This window comes from Hyperolius riggenbachi, chromosome 5 (assembly GCF_040937935.1).
Source record: "Hyperolius riggenbachi isolate aHypRig1 chromosome 5, aHypRig1.pri, whole genome shotgun sequence".
NCBI lineage: Eukaryota > Metazoa > Chordata > Amphibia > Anura > Hyperoliidae > Hyperolius > Hyperolius riggenbachi.
The window spans coordinates 57,451,007-57,476,087 of NC_090650.1; the positions used below are offsets into that span (position 1 = coordinate 57,451,007).

Consider the following 25,081-nt stretch of genomic DNA (forward strand, 5'->3'; position numbering starts at 1 on the left):
GAGTTTGTATGTTCTCCCCTTGTCTGCGTGGGTTTCCTCTGGGCGCTCCGGTTTCCTCCCACATCCCAAAAACATACAGATAAGTTAATTGGCTTCCCCCTAAAATTGTCCCTAAACTACGATACATACACCACACGATACATACAATGGACATATGACTATGGTAGGGACTAGATTGTGAGCCCCTCTGAGGGACAGTTAGTGACAAGACAATATACTCTGTACAGCGATGCATAATATGTCGGCGCTATATAAATACTTAAAATAAATAAATAGCAAACCTGACACAAAGTGAGCCAGGAGAAAAGTTGTGATTTGGTGAAGAACGCTCATAGCCAAGGGTTACCGCAGCTCAACACTGCATGTGAATGCCTGAAAGCATCCAGTAGTTCCAGAGATAGGAGCTACTGAAATCTGCTGAAAGTGAAAGTAACACCAGCTGTGCTCTTAAAGGACAACTGAAGTGAAAGGGATATGGAGGCTGCCATATTTATTTCCTTTTAACCACTTAACGACCGCCTAACGCGATAGGCGGCGGCAGGTCGGAAGTGGTTTTGCATGCTTTCCATGTCAGTTCACGGACGGTGTCTCCGTGAACAGCCTGCGAGCCTCCGTACAGCAGATCGGCGATCCCTGGCTTCTGATTGGCCGGGGATCGCCGGCACCTGATAGGCTGAAGCCTATCAGAGGCGGCGCAGGACGGATCGCCGTTCTGTGCCGCCCAGGGGAAGGAGGGAAAGGGAGCGCGGCGGAAAATCGCTGCGGAGGGGGGCTTTGAGGAACCCCCCACTCGGCCACACAGAGCGGCGGTGATCAGACCCCCCCAGCAGGTCATCCCCCTAGTGGGGAAAGAAGGGGGGAAATATGATCACCCTGCGTGCCTCCTGATCTGTGCTGTGGGCTGGAGAGCCCACGCAGCACAGATCACCTGAAAATGCCCTTGTCCTTAATTGGTACCAGTTACCTGGCTATCCTGCTGATCCCCTGCCTCTAATGCTTTCAGCCATAAACCCTGAACAAGCATGTAGCAGATCAGGTGTTTTTGACATTATTGTCAGATCTGACAAGATTAGCTGCATGCTTGTTTCTGGTGTTATTCAGACACTGCTGCAGCCAAATAGATCAACAGGGCTGCCGGGCAACTGGTATTTTTTAATAGGAAATAAATATGGCTGCCTCCATGTTCTTCTTACTTAAAGGACAACCAAGGTGACATGTGACATGATTAGACAGACATGGGTATGTACAGTGCCAAGCACACAAATAACTAGGCTGTGTTCCTTGTTTTTCCTTTCTCTGCCTAAAAGAGTTAAAAAGCAGGTATGCAAGTGACAGTTTCTGTACGGGTCGGGACCAGGTCAGACTATAGCATTACCCCCATTCATGCCCCAATTTACATCTCAGGAGCCCATAGGTGCAGATGTCCTGGCACCCTAGATATCACCTTCCATGAACGTACAAACCCCGCCAAATTGCACCACAAGTGTGCTGGCTGTCCCAGCCATCACTTCTCCCTTAGTTCCCTTACCTGTCATAGTTAGCTACAGGTGCCCCTTAGTATTAGGTATCTGCAAGTGCCCTTTAGTATTAGGTAGCCAGAAGTACCCTCAATATTAAGTAGCTTGTGGTGCTACCAGCTGAAGGGAGATCTGGTCAGTGGAATGCCAAGAGCCAGGTGAGTAACCTCTCATTTACACTCTGCTCAGGACTCTGAATAGGGAAGAAGGGAGGCACCCGCTCTCAGTCATCAGGCGCCTGTAGGCATATGCCTATAGTGCCTTGTGGTAAATCCAGCCCTGCCCCCACTGAATAGTAATTACAACCATAAAATTATTTCTTGTCAGTAAGTGGCTTCTGAGAGCAGGAAAGAGATAAAAAGGGTCAATAATTCATAGATTTGAGCTCTAGCATACTTCAATGAAGGTGTCATTGAGCAGAGACAATGAAACCATAAAAAACTTAAAAACTAGATTTAAATATAAAATAAAACTGTGGAATATCTAAAAAAAAAAGTCATTTTTAGGAGGAGGAGGATAGATACAATAGTTTTTCTCATCAGTTTATTTTCACTTCGGATGTCCTTTAACCATTTACGCCGCCCGGACGTGAAGTTAACGTCCGGGCGGCTGCTGTGCTGCGCTCCGGCGCACACTCCCCCGGGAGCGCCCCCGTTGTGTCCCCCGGTAGCCCTGGGATCAGTGAACGGGAACATGGTTCCCGATCACCGATCCCTGTCCCCCGCAGAAAAACCGAAGCGCTCAAACATGAGGCTTTAGTTCTTCTGCCCGGAAAAATTTACGCATCCCCCTTGTACTTCCGCTTAGCGAGAAGTACAAGGAGGGAAAACAAAAATGAAGGTGGCCATCTTGTGGCCAAATAGTAAAACTACATCTACACATTTTTTTACATTACAATTTACACATTCAACAACATTAAAAATGAACTGATTATGTCCCACACCAAAATATTACCCAAATAAATTTTATAATGAAAAAAAAAAAATACGACAAATAGTTACCTAAGGATCTGAACTTTTTAAATATGCATTTGAAGGGGGTATACTACAAACATTTTTTTAAATTATAAGCTTGTAAAAAGTGATGGACGCAACACGGAAACAATGCACCCCTATTTCCAAATAAAATATTGGCGCCATACATTGTGATAGGGACAAAATTTAAATGGTGTAATAACCGAGACATACGAGCAAATAAAATACATAGGTTTTAATTATGGTAGCGTGGATTATTTTAAAGCTATAATGGCCGAAAACTGAGAAATAATGGAGGTTTTCCATTTTATTCCTGTTAATCCTGTTAAAATGCATTTATAAATAAATAATTCTTAGCAAAATGTACCACCCAAAGAAAGCCTAATTAGTGGCGGAAAAAATAAGATATAGATCAATAAATTGTGATAAGTAGTGATAAAGTTATTAGCGAATGAATGGGAGGTGAAAATTGCTCTGATGCATAAGGTGAAAAATCCCCGCGGGCTGAAATGGTTAAGCTTCCATATTGGCTTAAACAACCCACCTTAAAGCATAGTTGTAGCAGATTTTAAAACAAAATTAGATACTCACCTCAGTAGTAGGAAGCCTCTGGAAGCAGGGATGTTGAACTCCTCAGGTGCTGAGGTCCTCATGCACTTGAAGAACTACCAAAAGGTAATCACGGGGAAAAAAATCATCCTTTCTATCACAAGAGATTGCAAATGCAGTTAACAAACCAGCCCAACTATTCCGCACAGTGGAAAAACTCTGCAACCCGGCATGTCAAAAACTTAATATCGAGTCTTCAAAGGACCTCTGTGACCAATTTGCCCATTTCTTCACAGACAAAGTCTCCGCTATAAGGTCCGCCATCCAACTTACAGCATCTGAGCCTAATATAGCGCCGAAGACCATTAGCAGAGACAACGTAACACCTTGGTCAAACTTTAAAGAAATTGATGAAGAAGTCACATCAAGCATCCTCCTTCACCTCCACCTAACTACCTGTGACCTGGATCCTGGCCCAACACAGTTCATGTTGAACTGCCCCGACCTGTTTGTACCGGTATTCCTCAAAATTGTTAACTGTTCCTTACAATCAGGGATATTTCCTGCTTTACTGAAGGAAGCAATCATCAGGCCTCTCCTCAAAAAACCCTCCCTGGACCCAGATGCAATGACCAGCTACAGACCTGTCTCTAACCTCCCCTTTCTGGGCAAGCTAATTGAAAAAGCTGTTTACCTCCAGCTAGAAGCCAAAATCCTATAAAACAACAGTTATGACCCATTCCAGTCTGGCTTCAGGAAACACCACAGCACTGAAACTGCCCTCATCCAAATATGCAACCACCTGCTCATGGCAAGAGACAGAGGAGAGTGCTCGATCCTCATACTGCTAGACCTTTCTGCAGCCTTTGATACAGTTGACCATTAAATCTTGATCAACAGGCTACAGGAATACTGCGGCATTGATGGCATAGTTCTTCAGTGGTTCCAATCCTTCTTGAGTGGCAGAACCCACAAAGTGTCTATGGGGTGGACAGGAAGGTCCACCCCTGTATCACTTAAGTATGGGGTGCCCCAGGGCTCAATCCTCTCTCCCCTGCTTTTCACAATTTACATGTTACCGCTTGGAAAACTAATCCAAAAACATGGCCTGACATACCACTGCTATGCAGATGACACCCAACTATATCTTTCCTTCAAGCCTGGTGTGACAGACCCAACTCTAACTATAAACGCCTGCTTACGAGAACTATAGCAATGGATGAATGACAACTGGCTGAAACTAAATGCAGACAAAACTGAAGTCCTTCTGATTGGAGGGCAGAGCATAACAAAACAACTTAACTTGCAGTCTTCATCACTGGGATAGGAGGCACGGATCTACGCAGCTCTGATCATGTGCGTAGCCTGGGAGTTCTAATTGATGGGAATTTAAACTTCAGAACTCAAATCTCTGCTGTGGAGAAATCATCCTATTTTCACCTGAAGAACATTGCAAAAATCAAGCACCTCATCGCCCCAGAAGATCTGCCAACCTTAGTCCATGCCTTCATCACATCCCGACTGGACTACTGTAATGCTCTCTACACTGGCCTTCCAAAAAAGGTCTTGTACCGCCTACAGCTGATACAGAATACTGCTGCCAGACTGCTAACCAACCAACCCCGTCACTGCCACATAACGCCAGTCCTGCACTCCCTTCACTGGCTACCTATAGAATGGATGGTCCTATTCAAGATCGGCCTACTGACATTTAAATCCCTGAATAATCTGGGCCCTGGATACATGAAAGATATGTTGCAGCTGCGTAGCAATCCCCGCATTCTCAGATCCACAGGTTCTAATAATCTAGTCATACCCAGAGTCCACTTGGAAACTTTTGGTCCCAGAGCCTTCTGTCATGCTGCCCCTACGTTTTGTAACTCGCTACCTCAACAGATCAGGACAGCTCCATCCCTGGACGTGTTTAAATGCAGACTGAAAACCCACCTGTTCAGTTTGGCATTTGCAGAACTATAACTTTGGTTGTGTGAATACTTCATCCTTCTACCAATTACTGAATCTAAGAGAGCCTAAGCGCTTTGAGTCCTATGGGAGAAAAGCGCTATAGAAATGTTATTGTATTGTATATTTGGCACAGCTCAAATTAATTGATAGTTCTGAATCGGGAAAGGTGTTGTTCATCAAGTAGAACACATATCTCAGTCCATCCTAAAGACTGGCATGGATAGGGTCCTCGAGGACCTGTGGTTTGGAGGCTTCCCCAATCTTCCTGCAGCCCACTGTTGCAGCGCTGGGTCCCTTTAGGTATGTTCAACAAGAGCTTATCCAATATATGCTCTCGTGGCGAGCGCATCCATACTGGGCATGCATGTGTACAGTCCGCACATGCCCAGAAGAATGAAACCACTCATGCACGGCTTTTTCCTCCATGCATGAGTGGCTTTGTTCTACTGGACATCTGAGTGGATTGCACGTGTGCATGCCCAGTACAGATGCACTGTTATGTGGATGGGAGCATGGCCAAAAGAAGGAGTGTCCTGGACCATCCAGAGGCCTCCCACTACTTAACCACTTGCCGACCGCACGCTTATACCGTGCGTCGGCAAAGTGGCAGCTGCAGGACCAGCGACGCAGTACTGCGTCGCCAGCTGCAGGCTGATTAATCAGGAAGCAGCCGCTCGCGCGAGCGGCTGCTTTCTGTCAATTCACGGCGGGGGGCTCCGTGAATAGCCTGCGGGCCGCCGATGGCGGCTCGCAGGCTAAATGTAAACACAAGCGGAAATAATCCGCTTTGTTTACATTGTACGGCGCTGCTGCGCAGCAGCGCTGTAAGGCAGATCGGCGATCCCCGGCCAATCAGCGGCCGGGGATCGCCGCCATGTGACAGGGGACGTCCTGTCACTGGCTGCACAGGACGGAAAGCGTCCTGTGCAGCCCGGATCACCGGGGAGGGGACAGGTAGGAGAGGGAGGGGGGAATTTCGCCGCGGAGGGGGGCTTTGAGGTGCCCCCCCGCAATATGCCTGCAGGCAGGAGCGATCAGACCCCCCCTGCACATCATCCCCATAGGGGGGAGGAAAGGGGGGCGATCTGATCGCTCTGCGTGCCCACTGATCTGTGCTGGGGGCTGCAGAGCCCACCCAGCACAGATCCCATCAAACAGCGCTGGTCCTTAAGGGGGGGGGGGTAAAGGGTGGGTCCTCAAGTGGTTAAGTAAGTGTCTAATTTTAAAAAAAAATCCTCACAGGTTTGGTTTAAGGACTTAAAGAGGAACTCCAGTGAAAATAATGTAATAAAAAGTGCTTCATTTGTACAATAATTATGTATAAATGATTTAGTCAGTGTTTGCCCATTGTAAAATCTTTCCTTTCCCTGATTTACATTCTGACATTTATCACATGGTGACATTTTTACTGCTGGCAGGTGAGGTCAGTGGAAGGAGATGCTGCTTGCTTTTTTTTGGCAGTTGGAAACAGCTGTCATTTCCCACAATGAAACAAGGATCCCACAGTGTGATGCCAGGACCTTGGTGTTTGTGGGGAGGGGGGGGGGGGTTCACCACAATATCAGCCATACAGGGCCCCCTGATGATCTATTTGAGAAAGGGAATAGATTTCTCATGCAAAAAAACGGGGTATCAGCTACTGATTGGGATGAAGTTCCATTCTTGGTTACGGCTTCTCTTTAACCAAGGTGAATTTTTATAAGAAAAGTCAAAGCTTTGCATTTTCACAAGCAGTTTTCACTCCAGGCAACCACAGATTCATATTCAGCTTGCATTGCCCATGTTTGTACGTTGGAACTGATGGGTGGTGTCCCATCTTCTGAAGAGGTAAGAGAACACCTCTCCTTTTTATGATTTTATGCCAACAGAAAACTATTATTTAATGATCTGGGTGCCTCTATCCACACAAACTTCCAGGTAACTAAAAAAGTAACGCAACACAGTAAACTGGAGTGTAGCTCTCTACCTTGGTGTACAGAAAATTTCCAAATATCTATGTTCCTGCATGGTTAGTTTGCTATACAGAGCAAATTAATTGCTACGGAAATCGCTCCACTTTTAAGTGGCAAGTGTTTTTGAGAGCATTTTGCAAGTGGGTCCCCGGCCTTATAGCTTTTCCTATTAGTAGAACTACACTCTTGTGCTATACAAAAATAGTAAGATAATAGAGACCCAGAAAAGGAGTTTCATTTTAAGCCTGTCTGGTCTTTTGAATTCACCACTGAATTTATTCGTATTGATGATTTTCATTAGCCTCAGATTCCCATGAAAGTACCGGAGCATAAATTCTGTGTGTCTCCGGGTGGCTTTTGTAACCTGACAAAATATTCCAGTAGAAAGAAGTCTTTTTTTTTTTTTTTTTTTTAGAGAAAAACGCAGCAAAGGCTCTTTGAAGGCAATCTCAATGTGATCTCAGCACTTTGCTTGGGCCTTGCATGGTAATTTCAATGTGTATTACTGTGATCTGAACAAAAGAGGTTATCAATTACTTCAGAGATCACTTCCAAAACTTTATTTTCTTTAATATTTCAGCAGGATTTGAGTTGAGAGGTAACTAAATCTTGAAAGCTTCTACTGTACATCATTTTTATCCTTTAAAGGGTCTTTCAACCCAATTTGAGGTTTTGATTTAGGACAGGTGCCAGGAAAGGAGTCGTAACTTATTTGGCAGTTTTACTGCCGTCTCTAAACTGGAAAAATGACCCCTCACTTTCTGCTCCCGGAAGCTCCATAGCCTCAAAAAAGAGCGTTTAGATTTTTGGGACAGGAGGGGAGCGCGGTCTCAAGCATTATTCGACTTTAAAGTGTACACAAGGTGAACCTCAGGTAAAAAAAATCAATAAAAAAAAAAAAATCACATACCTAAGAAGTGGGAGACCTCTAGATGTGTACAAGAGAATTAGTCACCAGGAGACTTTGGCACAGGATACAGCTGATATATGGCTTATCCTGCTCCTGCAGTGAGTCCCGGCAGCGTTTATTACTATTCCGCCTCCAGGTCTACGTGGATGGTGGGGAATTATGTCATTTGTCTTCCAGCTATTGCTGGCGGACGATCTACAATGTTTAAAAAGTAACTTCAGCTCCGTCTTCTGACTACGCCGAAGTTACTCACTGTTCACCGCTATAGCCGTAATTCCTATCATGGTCTACGGTGGCGCCGGCTGCGCCCAAATCTCCTGCGCTATAATCCACATGCTCTCTCTGGATCTTGTAGAGTGTTTCTATGCCGTCCTCTGCTGCTGCTCGCAAAGTTCAGGGCTGTGCTCCTCAGGAACAAGCACAGCTGTAGAGGGCCTATGTAAATATGGCCCAACCTGCGCAGTAAGTTGGAGCCGCTATCGCGCAGGAAGCCTCCACAATATCCAAAAGCTCCCCTCTTCTTCTATATGCGTTTTCTTACCCAAGGTGTGCCTTAGGTTTTCTTTAGGGCCATTTTCCACTAGCTGCGAATCTGCAACGTTTCCATTGCATTTTGAAAGATGCGTTTTCCTTCCCTTGAATGGGAATCAGGGCTGTGGAGTCGGAGTAATTCTTGGTTACCTAGAGTTGGAAGTTTCATAAACCGGAGTTGGTTGGTTGGTTGGTTGGTTGGTTGGATGATTTTTTTACCGACTCTACAGCCCTGATGAGAATCGCTGCAAAATTTTGAGAGAGCATAGTAAAATTGAGTGGGGTGATTTTGCCAGGATTCTCATTCAAGTGAACTACAATGCGTTTTTTAAAACTCAAACACAACGGTAAGGCTGAGGATTTGCAGCTAGTGGAAAAGGGCCATTCCTTAGAAGATCCCAGTGCAGGAACATCGGGAAGCCTCTAGACCATCTGGAGGCTTCCACCTAACTTTTTTTCAGCGGGAGAGACTACAGGTACCCTCTGAAGTAAACCTACCACACATTGGCATCAGACTCTATGCTGCCTGAGGCAAACTTGTGAGGATCTGCTGATAACAGGTGCTCATAAAACCTACATTACACGTCACATGACAAAGCTGCTGTCACATGAAAAAGCTGAAACCTAAAGCCTTTGTTAATTAACCACTTTAACAGCAAGGGGAGGGCATCTGTTACTAGAGGTGCTAATGTCAATAAACATGATGTAAAAATTAAGTTAATGTTATGGAAAATTATACAGCTTGAAGTTCAATCACCAGCTAACACATAAAATTTCCATCACCTCAAAATCATTGACTCTTCTACCCATTACCAGCAATGAGCCCATGCAGGATACACATTCAGCCTCTGTGGTCTCCTTCAAGCTTGGGATTTACATCTCGAGAGCCGATAACCACCAAACAATCCAGCACATTAAACTCCACCCACCACTACACACCACATTCTAGGCCCCACCCCTCACACAGCTAGTATACTGGACACACCTGTCCATATGTGTGTGTTTTTTTTCTGTATTAACCACTTAAGCTCTCAGTCGTTTTCACTTTATGCATCCGAGCAATGTTCACCTCCCATTCATTAGCCTATAACTTTATCACTACTTATCACAATGAACTGATCTATATCTTGTTTTTACCGCCACCAATTAGGCTTTCTTTGGGGGGTACATTTTGCTAAGAGCTACCTTACTGTAAATGCATTTTAACAGTAAGAATAAGAAAAAAAAAAACTGAAAAAATTCATTTCTTCTCAGTTTTCGGCCATTATAGTTTTAAAACAATACATGCCTCCATAATTAAAACCCACGTATTGTATTTGCCCATTTGTCACGGTTATTTCACCGTTTAATTTATGTCCCTATCACAATGTATGGCGACAATATTTTATTTGGAAATAAAAGAGCATTTTTTTCCGTTTTGCATCCATCACTATTTACAAGCTTATTAAAAAAAAAAAAAAAATATATGGAAATATTTCGTCTTTACATAGATATTTAAAAATTTTAGACCCTTAGGTAAATATTTGTGTTTTTTTAATAGTAATGTTTTTGTTTTTTTTATTAAACATTTTATGTGGGGATTTTTGGGAGGGTGGGATATAAATAGTGTTTTATTTGGGGTAATATTTGTGTATTGTAATTTTTTTTACTTTTAGATGTAGTTTTACTTTTTGGCCACAAGATGGCAATCTTGAGTTTGTTTACATGACGTCACTCTAAGCGTACAATGTACGCTTAGAGGGACATAGAGTCAGTAAAAGCGTAGCTTCCGAGAGAAGCTATCGCTTTTTCTGGGGGGGGAGAGGAATCAGTGATCGGGCACCATAGCCCGATACATTGATTCCTGGGCTAACGAATCCGCGGCCGGGAGTGCGCGTGCACGCGCGCGACCGGCCGCGGGAGTGCGCATGTCCTCCTTGACGTTTTTATACGTCAAGGAGGACAAAGTGGTTAAAATACATTATGTCTCATTCAATTACCAATTCATTATTTATTTACAGTATATGGACAACTAATAAACTGCATCTGCAAAATATAAAATATTTTACCCCAGGAGGAGCTATTATAAGAGTGACACTTCTAGGCAAAACTTATGGTGCCTAATGTGAGAGACCAGTGCCAGCCAGGGCTGTGGAGTCGGTACAAAAAACATCCAACTCCTCAAGTTATCAAACCACTGACTCAGACACCAGGTACCCAAAATTGCTCCAACTCCACAAACCTGTGCCCTAATACTTACCAGGGCTGTGGAGTTGGAACAAAAATCATCCGACTCAGACTTCTCAGTTTATGAAACCACTGACTCCCACTCCAACTCCATGTACCCAAAATTTCTCCAGCCCCACAGCCCTAGTACCAGCTTATAAATCCTGGAGAACAAAGAACAAAATAAGTGATGCAGCAAACCTGGAATGGATTATGTGAAAAAAAAAAAACAAAAAAAAAAAGTCTTCAAAATGTTTGCAATACAGAATATTGTCAGGATTGTTGAAGAGGAACTCCAATAAAAATAATGTAATAAAAAGTGCTTAATTTTTACAATAATTATGTGTAAATGATTCAGTCACTGTTTGCCCATTGTAAAATCTTTCCTCTCCCTGATTTACAGTCTAACATTTATCACATGGCGACATTTTTACTACTGGTAAGTGATGTCAGTGGAAGGAGATGCTGCTTGCTTTTTTGGCAGTTGGAAACAGCTGTAAACAGCTGTTATTTCCCACAATGCAACAAGGCTCACAGACAGGAAACTGCTAGGATCATGATCCTCACAGTCTCCTGTGGGAGGGGCTTCACCACAATATCAGCCATACAGCGCCCCCTGATGATCCATTCGAGAAAAAGAAAACATTTCTCATTGGAAAGGGGCTATCAGCTACTGATTGGGAAGAGGTTCAATTCTTGGTTACAGTTTCTCTTCAAAAGGTTAGTGCTGTTTAAGTCAGATGTGCACACCCACAGGAAGGACTTCTCTAATATTAATAGTAACCCTCCTTATCAGAGTAAACATGTGCTGCAGGATTTTGGCCGCAGAGTTTTTTGTTCCAGCTCCCCGCCAGCCCAGTCCATAAATGACTCCTGGAAACTGACAACCTTGTCTGTATGCCAGTCTGTGTGAGGCTACATTCACAGTGGGGTATTGGCTTCTTCATTCTGCAGATGCACGATTTTTCCCAGATGCCATCATTTGCTCAGATTTGTACAACCCAATTGTACAGAAAACCATGCAGTATTTGGAGAAAATAAATGTAAAATGGTTCTTAATTGGAATAAAGAATTTAGACAATCGCAAGATTCGATTTTATGATCCAATTTGAAGAGAGAAAGAGCCCTAATCCACCAGTTTATGGACACAATCGATAATTTCTGTCCGATTCTGCAAATCTGATTGACTGCATCTGAGGAAAATATTGTGCTATAAATGAGCACCTTAAAGAGGAACTTTAACCTCGGATTGAACTTTATCCCAATCAGTAGCGGATTCCCCCTTTCCCGCAAGAAATCTTTAGTTTTTCGCTAATAGATCATCAGGGACGTCTGTATGGCAGATATATTGGTAAAACCCGTCCCACAGTGTGATGTTATGACCATGATCCTGACAGTTTGCTGTGTGTGAACCTCGTTGCATTGTGGGAAATAAAAGCTTTTCTCAACTGCCAAGCAAGCAGCATCTCCCTCTGTGCACAGAACTCTCAGTAACAAACATTCTGTACAGATCATATGGCAGAACTAAAGATGTCACCACCAGTGATAACATTTCAGAATGTAAATCAGGGAGAGAAAAGATTTTACATGGGTCAACATTGACTACATAATTTATAAGTGAATGTTGTAATAATAAGAAATTTTATTCATAACGTCAATTTCACTACAGTTCCTCTTTAAAGACCCACTGTCGCAAAAAATTTTAACCACTTTACCCCCCCGCGGTACGAATTTCTCCGTCCCTTTTTCCCCCCTTAAAAAACCAAGGGACGGAGAAATCCATACCTCCTGCGCTACCGCCGCTGTCCGCGCTCCCACCGCTCGTGCGCACGCTCTGGTGCTCGTGCACGCCGCCCGCTCGCCCGGAGATCAATGAACAGGAAAATCCATTCCCGTTCGTTGATCTAAGCCCCCGCAATGATCTGCTGCTTCTATGAGAAACAGTGCGATCATTGTGATTTTCCCAGCCTCGTAGTGCTTCCTGTAAGCGTCCTTCCGGACGCCTACAGGTCGCATGAACACAAATAGTAAAACTACACCCTAATGCATTTTACATATACAAATACATTAGTTTTACACAATAAATTAACTCATTACCTCCCACATTACCCAATTTTTTTTTTGTAATAAAAAAAAAAAAAAGAAAAAAAGAAAAAAAAACATAAATAGTTACCTTAGGGACTGAACTTTTTAAATATTTATGTCAAGAGGGTATAACACTGTTACTTTATAAACTACGGGCTTGTAATTAGGGATGGATGCAAAACTGAAAAAAATGCACCTTTATTTCCAAATAAAATATTGGCGCCAAACATTGTGATAGGGACATAATTTCAACGGTTTTATAACCGGGACAAATGGGCAAATACATTTCATGGGTTTTAATTACAGTAGCATGCATTATTTAAAAACTATAATGGCTGAAAACTGTATAATAATTTTTTCCCACATTTTTTCCTATTTTCCCATTAAAACACATTTAGAATAAAATAATTCTTGGCATAATGTCCCACCTAAAGAAAGCCTAATTGGTGGCGAAAAAAAAACAAGACATAGTTCATTTCATTGCGATAAGTAATAATAAAGTTATAGACGAATGAATGGAAGGAGCGCTGAAAGGTGAAAATTGCTCTGGTGTTCAAGGGGTAAAACCCCTCAGTGGTAAAGTGGTTAATATTTAAAATATATGTAAATATATACAGATAAGAAGCACGTTTCATCCAGAGTAAAATGGGCCATAAATTATTTTTCTCCTATGCTGCTGTCACTTACAGTAGGTAGTAGAAATCTGACAGAACTGACAGGTTTTGGACTAGCCCATCTCCTCATCGGGGATTCTCAGGGTTTTCTTTATTTTCAGACGCACATAGTGAATGGCAGTTGCTCCATCTAACTGCCAAAAAAGCGTGTAGCGGGCATGGAGGCTGGTCAGCATCTTTATATAAATCTTTTTCAAGGAGTGTTTTTATAAAAACAAATGCCATGTTGAGAATCCCCTATGGAGAGGTGGACTAGCTCAAAATCTGTCAGTAATGTCAGACTTCTACTACCTACTGTAAGTGACAGCAACATACGAGAAAAGTAGTTTATGGCTCATTTTACTCTGGAAGAAACATGCTTGTCATTTGTATGTATTTACATATACAGTATATTAAATTTTAAGATGTTTGCAGTGGTCCTTTGAAGGGAAACCGTAACCAAAAATTGAATTTCATCCCAATCAGTAGCTGATACCCCCTTTCCCATGAAAAAGCTTTACCTTTTCTCAAATGGATCATCAGGGGGGTCCGTATAACTAATATATTGGTGAAACACCTTCCACAGTGTGATGTCAGGACCAAGGTTTCATGTCTGTAAACCTCATTGCATTGTGGGAAATAACAGCTGTTTACAGCAGTTTCAAACTGCCAAAAATGCAAGCAACAGCTAGTTCTACTGACTTCACCTGCCAGCAGTAAAAATGTCACCATGTGGTAAATGTCAGAATGTAAATCAGAGAGAGGAAAGATTTTACAATGGGCAGACACTGACTAAATCATTTATACATATTTATTGTAAAAATGTAGCACTTTTTTATTACATTATTTTCACTGGAGTTCCTCTTTAAGGGATGAGTGGTTTCAGTTGAAACCAGTCACATCCTTCCCTACATACTACAACTACATCGCTGCAGGGGGCGGGGCTCTGATGAAGAGTGGAGGAGGGAACTGTACATTTAGGTTTTTCTTTTGTTTCCCCTTTTCACAAAAATTATTTCTTGAAATAATTTTGCATGTAATAAATTATTATGATCTGCAAAATACAGGCTAAATATGTGTAGCTAAACTGGTGCTCAATCCACCACCGACAGTTTTCCTTCAGCTTTGCAGCTGCACGCCTCAAATCACAAGTCATTATAGAGATGTCAAATATAAATAGAGATCCGACGCTATTCTTACACTTCTGTAATTATGTTACAATCTCATTATGTAAGCTTAATCACTTTCACATTTAAATTCAATAAAATGCAAATCTTATCTGTCTCCCATCAAACAAAAAAAAAAAATCTTCACATGCTAACACTTCCCTTTAATTATGAAACAGCTAAAGTACAATAGAGGCACTGTGACATAGAAGTTACATATGGACTTCCTGGCTGGGCAGGAAGTGATGTAAATACTTTCCCATGAGGAAACAACATTGCTAAAAAACCCAATGATCACCACAACACAACATTATCCATAGAGTGATTTTAAAGACCGATGTGGTTTGAAATGAGTGGCTGAGGGAGATGTCAGTTTACATACAAGGGTTGAGCCTGCTTGAATCCACTTTCTGTGAATTTTATGTGACTTTTCAAAATGAAAAAAGTACATACATTACTGTTCAACTGCCAGTACCCACTGTTTAGCGAAGGAGGTTTGCGATACCCTACTGATAAGCCATTCCTGAAAGGAAACCTGAAGCGAGAGGGATATGGAGGCTGACATACAGTGGTGTGAAAAACTATTTGCCCCCTTCCTGATTTCTTATTCTTTTGCATGTTTGTCACACTTAAATGTTTCTGCTCATCAAAAACCGTTAACTATTAGTCAAAGATAACATAATCAAACACAAAATGCAGTTTTAAAATGAAGGTTTTGTATTATTTAGTGACGGAAAAAACTCAAAAACCTACATGGCCCTGTGTGAAAAAGAAATTGCCCCCTGAACCTAATAACTGGTTGGGCCACCCTTAGCAGCAATAACTGCAATCAAGCGTTTGCGATAACTTGCAACAAGTCTTTTACAGCGCTCTGGGGGAATTTTGGCCCACTCATCTTTGCAGAATTGTTGTAATTCAGCTTTATTTGAGGGTTTTCTAGCATGAACCACCTTTTTAAGGTCATGCCACAACATCTCAATAGGATTAAGGTCAGGACTTTGACTAGGCCACTCCAAGGTCTTTATTTTGTTTTTCTTCAGCCATTCAGAGGTGGATTTGCTGGTGTGTTTTGGGACATTGTCCTGCTGCAGCACCCAAGATCGCTTCAGCTTGAGTTGACAAACAATGACTGGACATTCTCCTTCAGGATTTTTTGGTAGACAGTAGAATTCATGGTTCCATCTATCACAGCAAGCCTTCCAGGTCCTGAAGCAACAAAACAACCCCAGACCATCACATTACCACCACCATATTTTACTGTTGGTATGATGTTCGTTTGCTGAAATGCTGTGTTACTTCTACGCCAGATGTAACGGGACACGCACCTTCCAAAAAGTTCAACTTTTGTCTCGTCGATCCACAAGGTATTTTCCCAAAAGTCTTGGCAATCATTGAGATGTTTCTTTAGCAAAATTGAGACAAGCCTTTATGTTCTTTTTGCTTAAAAGTGGTTTGCGCCTTGGATATCTGCCATGCAGGCCGTTTTTGCCCAGTCTCTTTCTTATGGTGGAGTCGTGAACACTGACCTTAATTGAGGCAAGTGAGGCCTGCAGTTCTTTAGATGTTGTCCTGGGGTCTTTTGTAGCCTCTCGGATGAGTTTTCTCTGCGCTCTTGGGGTAATTTTGGTCGGCCTGCCACTCCTGGGAAGGTTCATCACTGTTCCATGTTTTTGCCATTTGTGGATAAAGGCTCTCACTGTGGTTCGCTGGAGTCCCAAAGCTTTAGAAATGGCTTTATAACCTTTACCAGACTGATAGATTTCAATTACAGTACTTTTATTCTCATTTGTTCCTGAATTTCTTTGGATCTTGGCATGATGTCTAGCTTTTGAAGTGCTTTTGGTCTACTTCTCTGTGTCAGATAGCTCCAATTTAAGTGATTTCTTGATTGAAATAGGTGTGGCAGTGATCAGGCCTGGGGGTGACTACAGAAATTGAACTTAGGTGTGATAAACCACAGTTAAGTTATTTTTTAACAAGGGGGGCGATCACTTTTTCACACAGGGCCATGTAGATTTGGAGTTTTTTTTCTCACTAAATAATAAAAACCTTCATTGAAAACTGCATTTCAATTATGTTATCTTTGACTAATAGTTAACGAGCAAGCCTTCCAGGTCCTGAAGCAGCAAAACAACCCCAGACCATCACACTACCAACACCATATTTTACTGTTGGTATGATGTCCTTTTGCTGAAATGCTGTGCTATGTCTACGCCAGATGTAACGGGACACGCACCTTCCAAAAAGTTCAACTTTTGTCTCGTCGGTCCACAAGGTATTTTCCCAAAAGTCTTGGCAATCATTGAGATTTTTTTTAGCAAAATTGAGACGAGCCTTAATGTTTTTTGCTTAAAAGTGGTTTGCGCCTTGGATATCTGCCATGCAGGCCGTTTTTGCCCAGTCTCTTTCTTATGGTGGAGTCGTGAACACTGACCTTAATTGAGGCAAGTGAGGCCTGCAGTTCTTTAGATGTTGTCCTGGGGTCTTTTGTGGCCTCTCGGATGAGTTTTCTCTTCGCTTTTGGGGTAATTTTGGTCGGCCGGCCACTCCTGTTCCATGTTCCATGTTTTTGCCATTTGTGAATAATGGCTCACACTGTGGTTCGATGGAGTCCCAAAGCTTTAGAAATTGCTTTATAACCTTTACCAGACTGATAAATCTCAATTACAGTACTTTTATTCTCATTTGTTCCTGAATTTCTTTGGATCTTGGCATGATGTCTAGCTTTTGAGGTGCTTTTGGTCTACTTCTGTGTCAGATAGCTCCTATTTAAGTGATTTCTTGATTGAAACAGGTGTGGCAGTAATCAGGCCTAAGGGTGACTACAGACATTGAACTCAGGTGTGATAAACCACAGTTAAGTTATTTTTTTAACAAGGGGGGCAATCACTTTTTCACACAGGGCCATGTAGATTTGGAGTTTTTTTTCTCATTAAATAATAAAAACCATAATTTAAAACTACATTTTGTGTTCAATTATGTTATCTTTGACTAATAGTTAACGGTTTTTGATGAGCAGAAACATTTAAGTGTGACAAACATGCAAAAAAGAATAAGAAATCAGGAAGGGGGCAAATAGTTTTTCACACCACTGTATTTATTTCCTTTTAAACAATGCAGATTACCTGGCAGTCCTGCGGATTCTCTGCCCTTAGCTGCATGCCTATTTCAGTTGTGACATTCGACACTACTGACGAGGAAGATGTGCAGGACTGCCAGGCAACTGGTTTTGTTTAAAAGGTGGGGGTTGAGGTGTACATGTTTATATATAGGGGGAGGGAGCATGTAAGCAACAACAACAAAAAAATGAAAAGAGAGCACAGGTGCAAACTTTATGTCAACACACTACCCTCCCCCCCCCCCCCCCCCCAAACACACACATATACAAGGACTAAATGAATAGCAAAGATGACACAATTAGGTGCCAGTATCATGTAATGTCTGATAGGTCACTGTTTCTAGGCGATAGTTTAATGTCGTAACTAGGGCTAGATTTGTGGAAAGGCAACACAGGCCGGGGTCTAGGGTACCTACTGCCTAAGGGGGCAGATAGTCATAGCAGAGGGGATGCTACATGCAGAAAATGAGGCTCAAATGAAAAAAAAGTGAGGCTGCCCATCGTAGTCTGTGAGGTCCCCCAGCGTCCTCTGTGCTTCTTCCACTCCATTAGCTCGGCGAATTCGCGAAGAGTTGTGTGCAATTGTGCATGCACGGTCCCTCCACACAACCATCTCGCTCGTGCGGCCATAGCCATGAGCGTTCTGCATATGCACGGTTTTTTAAAAAAAAAATGAACTACACATGCGCAGAATGCTCACGCCGACAGGCTTGAGCAACATGGGCACTAGGAGGTAATCCACATGCGCAATTGCGCCCAACTCCTCACAAAGTCGCCAGGCAAACGGATCCGCCAGTGGACGAAAAGAGGGAACCCAAAGGAACCTTACAGACTACGGACTATGAGGGGCTGGAGGAAGCCCCAGGTAAGTTCATTTGGCAATTTTTAGGTCCTGCACCTTGCAGGTCGCCATACACACATATATTGCCACGCAATGTAGCCAACAGATCAATCCCTCTCTGATCTGAATCTGTTCAGAGAGGGATTGAAATCCCCCCCTTCCCAAACACACACACTGCACACAGATTTTTCCATGAAATCTACCGAACCACATCGTTGTACTGTTCGATACAATCTGATTGTACTTGAATCGCAGATAACTGGCAGATTCAGTCAGAGTGATCAAATCTGCCAGTAAAAATCAATTTGTGTATTGCCTGCTTTACAGCAGAAAAAGTATAAATCTTGCCTTGGTTGTTGCATCTTTCGCAGCCATCTGTTGCACATATAATGTAGATTGATTGGTTCTATAAATGCTGGAAAGTGATAGGTTTCTTTTGCTGAGATATCACTTCCTGCATCCTTCAAACCGCTGACCATTTTGACATGTAGTTTTACCTTTTTTTGTCATACTTTTATTTTCTTGTTTTATATATTTACTTCCCAGACAGAGTGACCAAAAGGAACCAATTACTGATCTTAAGATCTTTAAAAACAATATTCTTGGGCGACAACACCATCTGTAGTCTCCTGACTGGAGGAGTCCTCCCCACCCCTAAGGTTATTATTTAATTAGGCTGGCTGAATCCGTAGGAAACCTGCGCTGCTGCAATTGCCACACTGATTAGCAGACTGCGTCGCTTTGCTAAACAATTACAGCCATCTGTCAGAATCCATCTCTAATTCATTAGAAATCGCCTGATTTCTTAATGTAGCATATCTGATTATCTGCACAGCTGAGGATCCTGGGTAATTAGGCATAGAGAGCAAGACAGAAATGACCATTTAATAGAGGGATGATCAAGAAAGTGGCACAAGCTGTGCCGAATAGAATTAGCAGTGTAATAACCTATACGGACTATGGTAATAGTCGACCCCCTGCAGTGGAGGAACAGTGTTACAAGCCGGAGGGCAGCTACAGTATGTGACCTCACATAAGCACAAGGAGAGCACATCTCTGCCAGGAATATTACATTATATCACCTATTCCACACTGAGGAGATTATGTCATACAATACTCAACTTTTAACCACTTATTGACAAGCTGACTTATAAAAACGTCCTGCTAAAGCCTCTTAATGGCTTCAGGGCATTTTTATAAGTCAGACAGTGCTGCTGCTGCTGCTGCTGTGCGCGCCTCCACGCGTGCACATGCACGCTCCCGCGCGTGCAAATGAAAATAGTGCAAAAAAAAAAAAAAAAAAAACACCAGGGAAAAATACACCTTTATTTCCAAATACTATATTATCACCATACTTTGTACTAGGGACATAATTAAAATCTTGTGATAACCAGAACAAATAGGCAGATAAAATGTGTGGGTTTTATCCACAGTAGCAGTGTTTATATTAAAACTATAGAGGATGAAATTGGAGAAATAGTGTATTTTTTCATGTTTTACTTGTTTTTCACTTTAAAATGCATAGAAAATAAAGTAATTACTGAAAACAAATATGAACCCCAAAAAGCCTTGGTGGTGAAAAAACAAGATATAGATCATTTCATTGTGATTAGTAGTGATTAAGCTGTTGGCAAGTGAAAGGGATGAGCACTGAAAGGTGAAAATCGCACTTGTCCGTTAGAGTAAAAACCCCATTGGGGTGAAGTGGTTAAAGATGACATAGATTATTGCATTTATTTGTTTAGTTATTTAGTTTCCCTTAACACTTTAGCAGCCAATGTATTTAAAGAGGAGCTGTTAGGTATAGGGTCTCAGAGAAAAAAAACACATATATCAGTAGCTAAAGATTGGCTGTACTTACATTACATATGCATTTCACTGTCCACGTTTGGATTTCACAGAATTTTTATATAGTATTTGCAGAGAATGATGCTCCTGACAGCTCATGGCAGGTTCCATGTTTGTCTGTCTCCTATGAAGCCAATTGTGATGTCATATCCTCCCTACTTCCTAACGATTCCACTCACACAAAAGATCCGTAATGGACAACACTACTGTGCAGTGAATATTGATTAGCCATGTGGCTAGGAACAATAGCGGACTCATGCAATATACTCTGCCCAGAGATTTTTCAGTGCTACGCTGTTGTAACATGAGACTGTAACTTCTCACTAGCAGCCGACGGGAGGACCCAAGCAGCCCCAGAATGCTTTGCAGTATGGTATGCAGCCTGTCGTCCTTTTGAGAGCTTGGGTCTAACAACCTTGCAGTTCAGCACACATCAAAAGTAAGAAGATTTTAAACTTCAGTATTGCCTTTTTGGCTTCCTTCTAAACTGTTTAACACAGGAGAATAGAGGTTTAAATTAGCTTTTGCAGCCTGACAGTTACTCTTTAAAGGCTTGCAAGTTCTCTAGGCCAATTTATTTTAGCACATTTTTTTATTTCTTACTTGCTATATTTCCTTGCTACTAATAAGTACTGCTGTAATGTGTATATGGCTACTTGTCACTAGGGGGCAGCATTAGACAATAACAGAGGACATCTGCTTTTAGTTTCTATATCCACTACTAGCAGAGCGAGATCAAAGCATTCCAAGAGTTTAAAGCACAACCAGTTCTGCCAGCTGAGGTAAAAAGCAGTGCACTCAAACAAAATAATTCCTTTGATGCTGCTAATGGGTTAAGTGCCATGTGACATGATGAAATAGACATGTGAAATGATCAGAAATACAGAGCAGCCACTTGTCGATGGCCTAATATGTAGGTACAGGCATTGGATTGTGAGCTCCTCTCTGGGATAATTAAATTAAATTTGGTACTAATGAAAGTGCTGCATTAATACTTACCTGGGGCTTTCTCCAGCCCCCTCTTGGCAATGGGCTACCTTGCTGTCCTCCTAGGCTGCTCCAATGCTCCACTGGCCGGCCCAGTCGCTCTGTACTGCGCATGCGTGGCCTGTTGCGGGAGCATTCCGCACCAGTGACAGGAGCATGATGGGGGTGCACGCGGCTGGGGATTGCATGCGCAGTACAGAGCAACTGGGCAGACTGCAGGAAGAGACTGGGCTGGCGAGCGGAGGATTGGAGCCACCCGGGAGGACAGCGAGGGAGCCCACAGTCCACAGGGGGCTGGAGGAAGCCCCAGGCAAGTATAACTGCAACACTTTGATAAGTCTCAAGTACACTTTAATGATGTGATTACATACTATGTAAAGTACTGTGGATGATGCAGGCCATACACCAGAATTATAATGACCACATCTGCAGTCTGCGCAATCTCATAGCATAAGGGTTGGAATTGCTAACACTTAAAAATAGTCTTAATCTCTAGCAGTGGTGTAGCAATAGGGAATACAGAGACAGCAACTGCACTGGGCCCCTGGACCAGCCTTTAACCACTTAATTAGCTCTATATTGGTACTAATCTGGTAATGATCATTTCTATATGTGATTTGACTAGTTGTATCCACTAATAGACGGTTCTCCTCCCCAGCCTACACCCCTGACACTGTGGGTGTCCTTGACAGCTTTTGGTGCTCCACATCAATTGTTATGTACAGAGTGCTTAAGGGGCCCCAATGTAAAACTCGCACTGGGACCCAGAGCTCCTAAGCTACACTACTGCTCTATAGGTTTTAGTACTTAACATAATGAATGAATAGGAATGAAATATAAAAACAAGACAAAGATTCCTTCCAAAGAAGTTGCTGGGTAGCTGTAAATTGGAAGCCCACTAAGTGTTCAGCAGAATCCACTTCCTGTGCAAAAGGTGTCACTCCTGTCTGTACAGGGCTGGGCTGTTTACAGAGCTCCTATCCGATCTCTGGCAGCTGGGGAATGATGCGCTGACATTCTGCTTCGTTAGCAGCTCAGCACAAACACCTGAAATGTCGGCATCACGTCACAGCGGACAGACGCGCTGCTGGCTATGAATCAGGGAATACAGATCCGGTGCGTTACACTGCAAAGCGGAAAAGGCACCTTTAAAACTTCACCTCTCAATTAACAGGACCGTTATAAGTTGAAAGGTAGTCTTCTAACTTGATGCTCTCACAATGCTGATCATGTGACTAGTGGCCAGATTTTTAAGTGCTGTGGGAGTGTCTGGCAGATTGCAAGCCCCCCCCCCCCCCCCCCTCCCTGCTGTTACATCACTCCACTGTGTAAGTATTTTGGGTAGATCATGGGAAATTGAAATCCTTGTTTCTGCCATGCTTCTGCATGCACTTGCGCAGCTTGCAATGTGTGAAAATGCATACCGAGGTGCCACAAGCTTGCTAAAAAGGCCCATCTGCACAGCACTTAGTGACAGTTCTGTCAGCTACTGACTTTGCCCGGTTATATCCAGACACTTCAGCCTGCTGGGTCTCTCGGTTTGTGCTTTCATTACCCAACCCAGCTCATCTGCAAACTCTTGAACTGCCCATTTGACCTCTGCTTGTAACCCTGACTCCCCCTATTTCCTGCTCTGACCTTCCTGCAAGGCATCTGCCTACTTTGACCTTGGCCTGTCTGCTGCATGCTTTCTACCTCAAACTTTCTTCTCTATCACAATTGTTGCTGCTGCCAGTCCTGATCCCAGAAAATCTCCTGATCCTCAACAGAGAAAAGAGCTGGTACATCCAAAGTACGGTAAATATTTATTGGTTCCATGTAAAAGTATATGGCCAACGTTTCGAAGGCACATAGGGCCCCTTTATCAAGGCAATTTTTGCTCAGAAGCAAACATCTGTCTGCTGCTGTGTAGAAATTCCTGTAGAGGAAGTTGGAGCCAGGCTCCACTAAACGCTCGCACACAGCGATGTGTACTCATCTGGTAGCAGCAGCAGAATCGTCTCCTGATCCTGCCTTTAAAGAGGAGGAAGAGGAGGAGAAGGAAGAGAAGAGGAGGGAGAGGAGGAAGAGGAAGAAGAGGAGGAAGAGGAGAGGAGGAGGAGCCCCCAACACACACGCTCGCTATAGGTATGCAACTTAGCTTTAGACTACTAAATAAATGTTAAATCTTCATACACAATAGGCCCATGACTATGTCTTCAGTTTTGGCCCCTTACTTGATTGACCATGACACAACTGCTTCTATATTATCCAGAGCATCTCCTTAACATAGGCAAGTATGTAACACTTCACTTGTGTCGATACAGGTTATCACAGACAATTTTTTTTAGTACAGAAAGGACACCTTTATCAAAGTAAACAGGAATGGTTACTCTGGTACAGGGATCATCCGTAGCCCTAAAACTATTGTTGCTCTTACTATAGATTAATTTTGGTAACTCATTTAATAGTAGAAATGTGATCCAATTCAGTGTGCGGCTTAACGTGGGTTTCCTTGAACAGTTCAGTTATTCAGCATTTGTGAAAGGAGCAGTAAGAGTCAGAGACCATAACAAAGGGCTTGTGTACAGCGGTTTACACTGAATAATAGCACCATCTAATGAAAACAATTAGACTTCATAAAAGGACATGTGATTTTAGCCTGTCCCCACTGTAGAATTCCCTTTCTGTGATTGTAAATGCACTTTAAAGCAAATCTGAAGCGAAAAAAAATTATGATATAATGAATCGTATGTGTAATATGGATAATGAATGGAACATTAGTAGCAAATAAAGGAGTCTCATTTTTATTTTCAGCTATTCAGTTATATTTTCAGTTAACAACCCACATTCTGTATTTTAAAACTATAAAACAAAGCAGAGACAATGACCCTTTGAACTTTCCTGCAGTAAAACCTTATTCCAAGCTGTCTCTCACTGTTTCTTGGCTGTTTAAGTGCTTCAGAAAACAGGACTGTATTTGACCACAGTGAGTGAATAACTCAGAAAAGCTCGTTTGCATAGATAATTGAAGTTTTTTTTTAACTATTCCTCTACTGGAATACAATAGGAGACTATCTTCTTTGCTACTAATGTTCTCTTTCTTAGCTATACTGTGCAGAAAGCTCCCAGCCACTGGGGAGAGATGGAGAGAGGTGGAGGAGCGCACTGCACATGCTCAGTTTGGCCGAAGTTACTGGACCCGGTACAGAAGAGGGAGAAGACTGAGGACAGCGGTGTGGGAGCAATCCGTGCGGATGGGGCTGGAGGAAGCCCCAGGTATGTATAAAACTTGTACTTTGTCTCGTCTCTGGTACATTTTAACCTATCCCTACTCTCACACAGAGCACTCTCCTGGTAGTGCCTAACCCTAAGACCCCCCCCCCCCCCAGTGATGCCTAACCCTAAAACACCCCCCTAGTGGTGTCTAACCCTAAGAACCCCCCCCCCCCCTAGTGGTGCCTAACCCTAAGACATCCAAACCCCCCGGTGGTGCCTAACCCTAAAACACCCCCCGATGGTGCCTAACCTCAAAACTCCCCCTACGGGTGCCTAACCCTAACAACCCTCCCTAGGGGTGCCTAACCTTAAGAAACACACTTCTAGTGGAGCCTAACCCTAAAACTCTCCCTGGAGGTGCCTAACCCTAAATTCTTCCCATGGTGCCTAAACTTACCTCCCTCCCTAGTGGCACCTAACACTAAATAGCCCTCCGTAATGTGCCCCCTCCTCCGCAAAGCCATGATAAGCAGCTTTGTAGGAGTGCCCGCTATGCAATGCCGCAATATAGTAATCCACAAG

The 25,081-nt window shown here is 42.8% G+C and overlaps 1 protein-coding gene across 4 annotated transcripts in view; it reads right to left on the minus strand.

The window, feature by feature from the left end:
• Positions 1-25,081, minus strand: part of CCNY (cyclin Y) — a 220,707-nt gene that overhangs the window by 101,335 nt on the left and 94,291 nt on the right. The window contains exon 1 of one of the 4 annotated variants that reach the window (XM_068238595.1): positions 13,863-13,961. The exons of the other annotated variants lie outside the window; for them this stretch is intronic. Within the exon in view, the coding sequence (XP_068094696.1) occupies positions 13,863-13,881 (19 nt within the window). The 5' untranslated portion in view covers positions 13,882-13,961. Of the gene's footprint in view, positions 1-13,862; positions 13,962-25,081 lie in introns of those variants that run through there. 4 annotated transcript variants of the gene reach the window in all.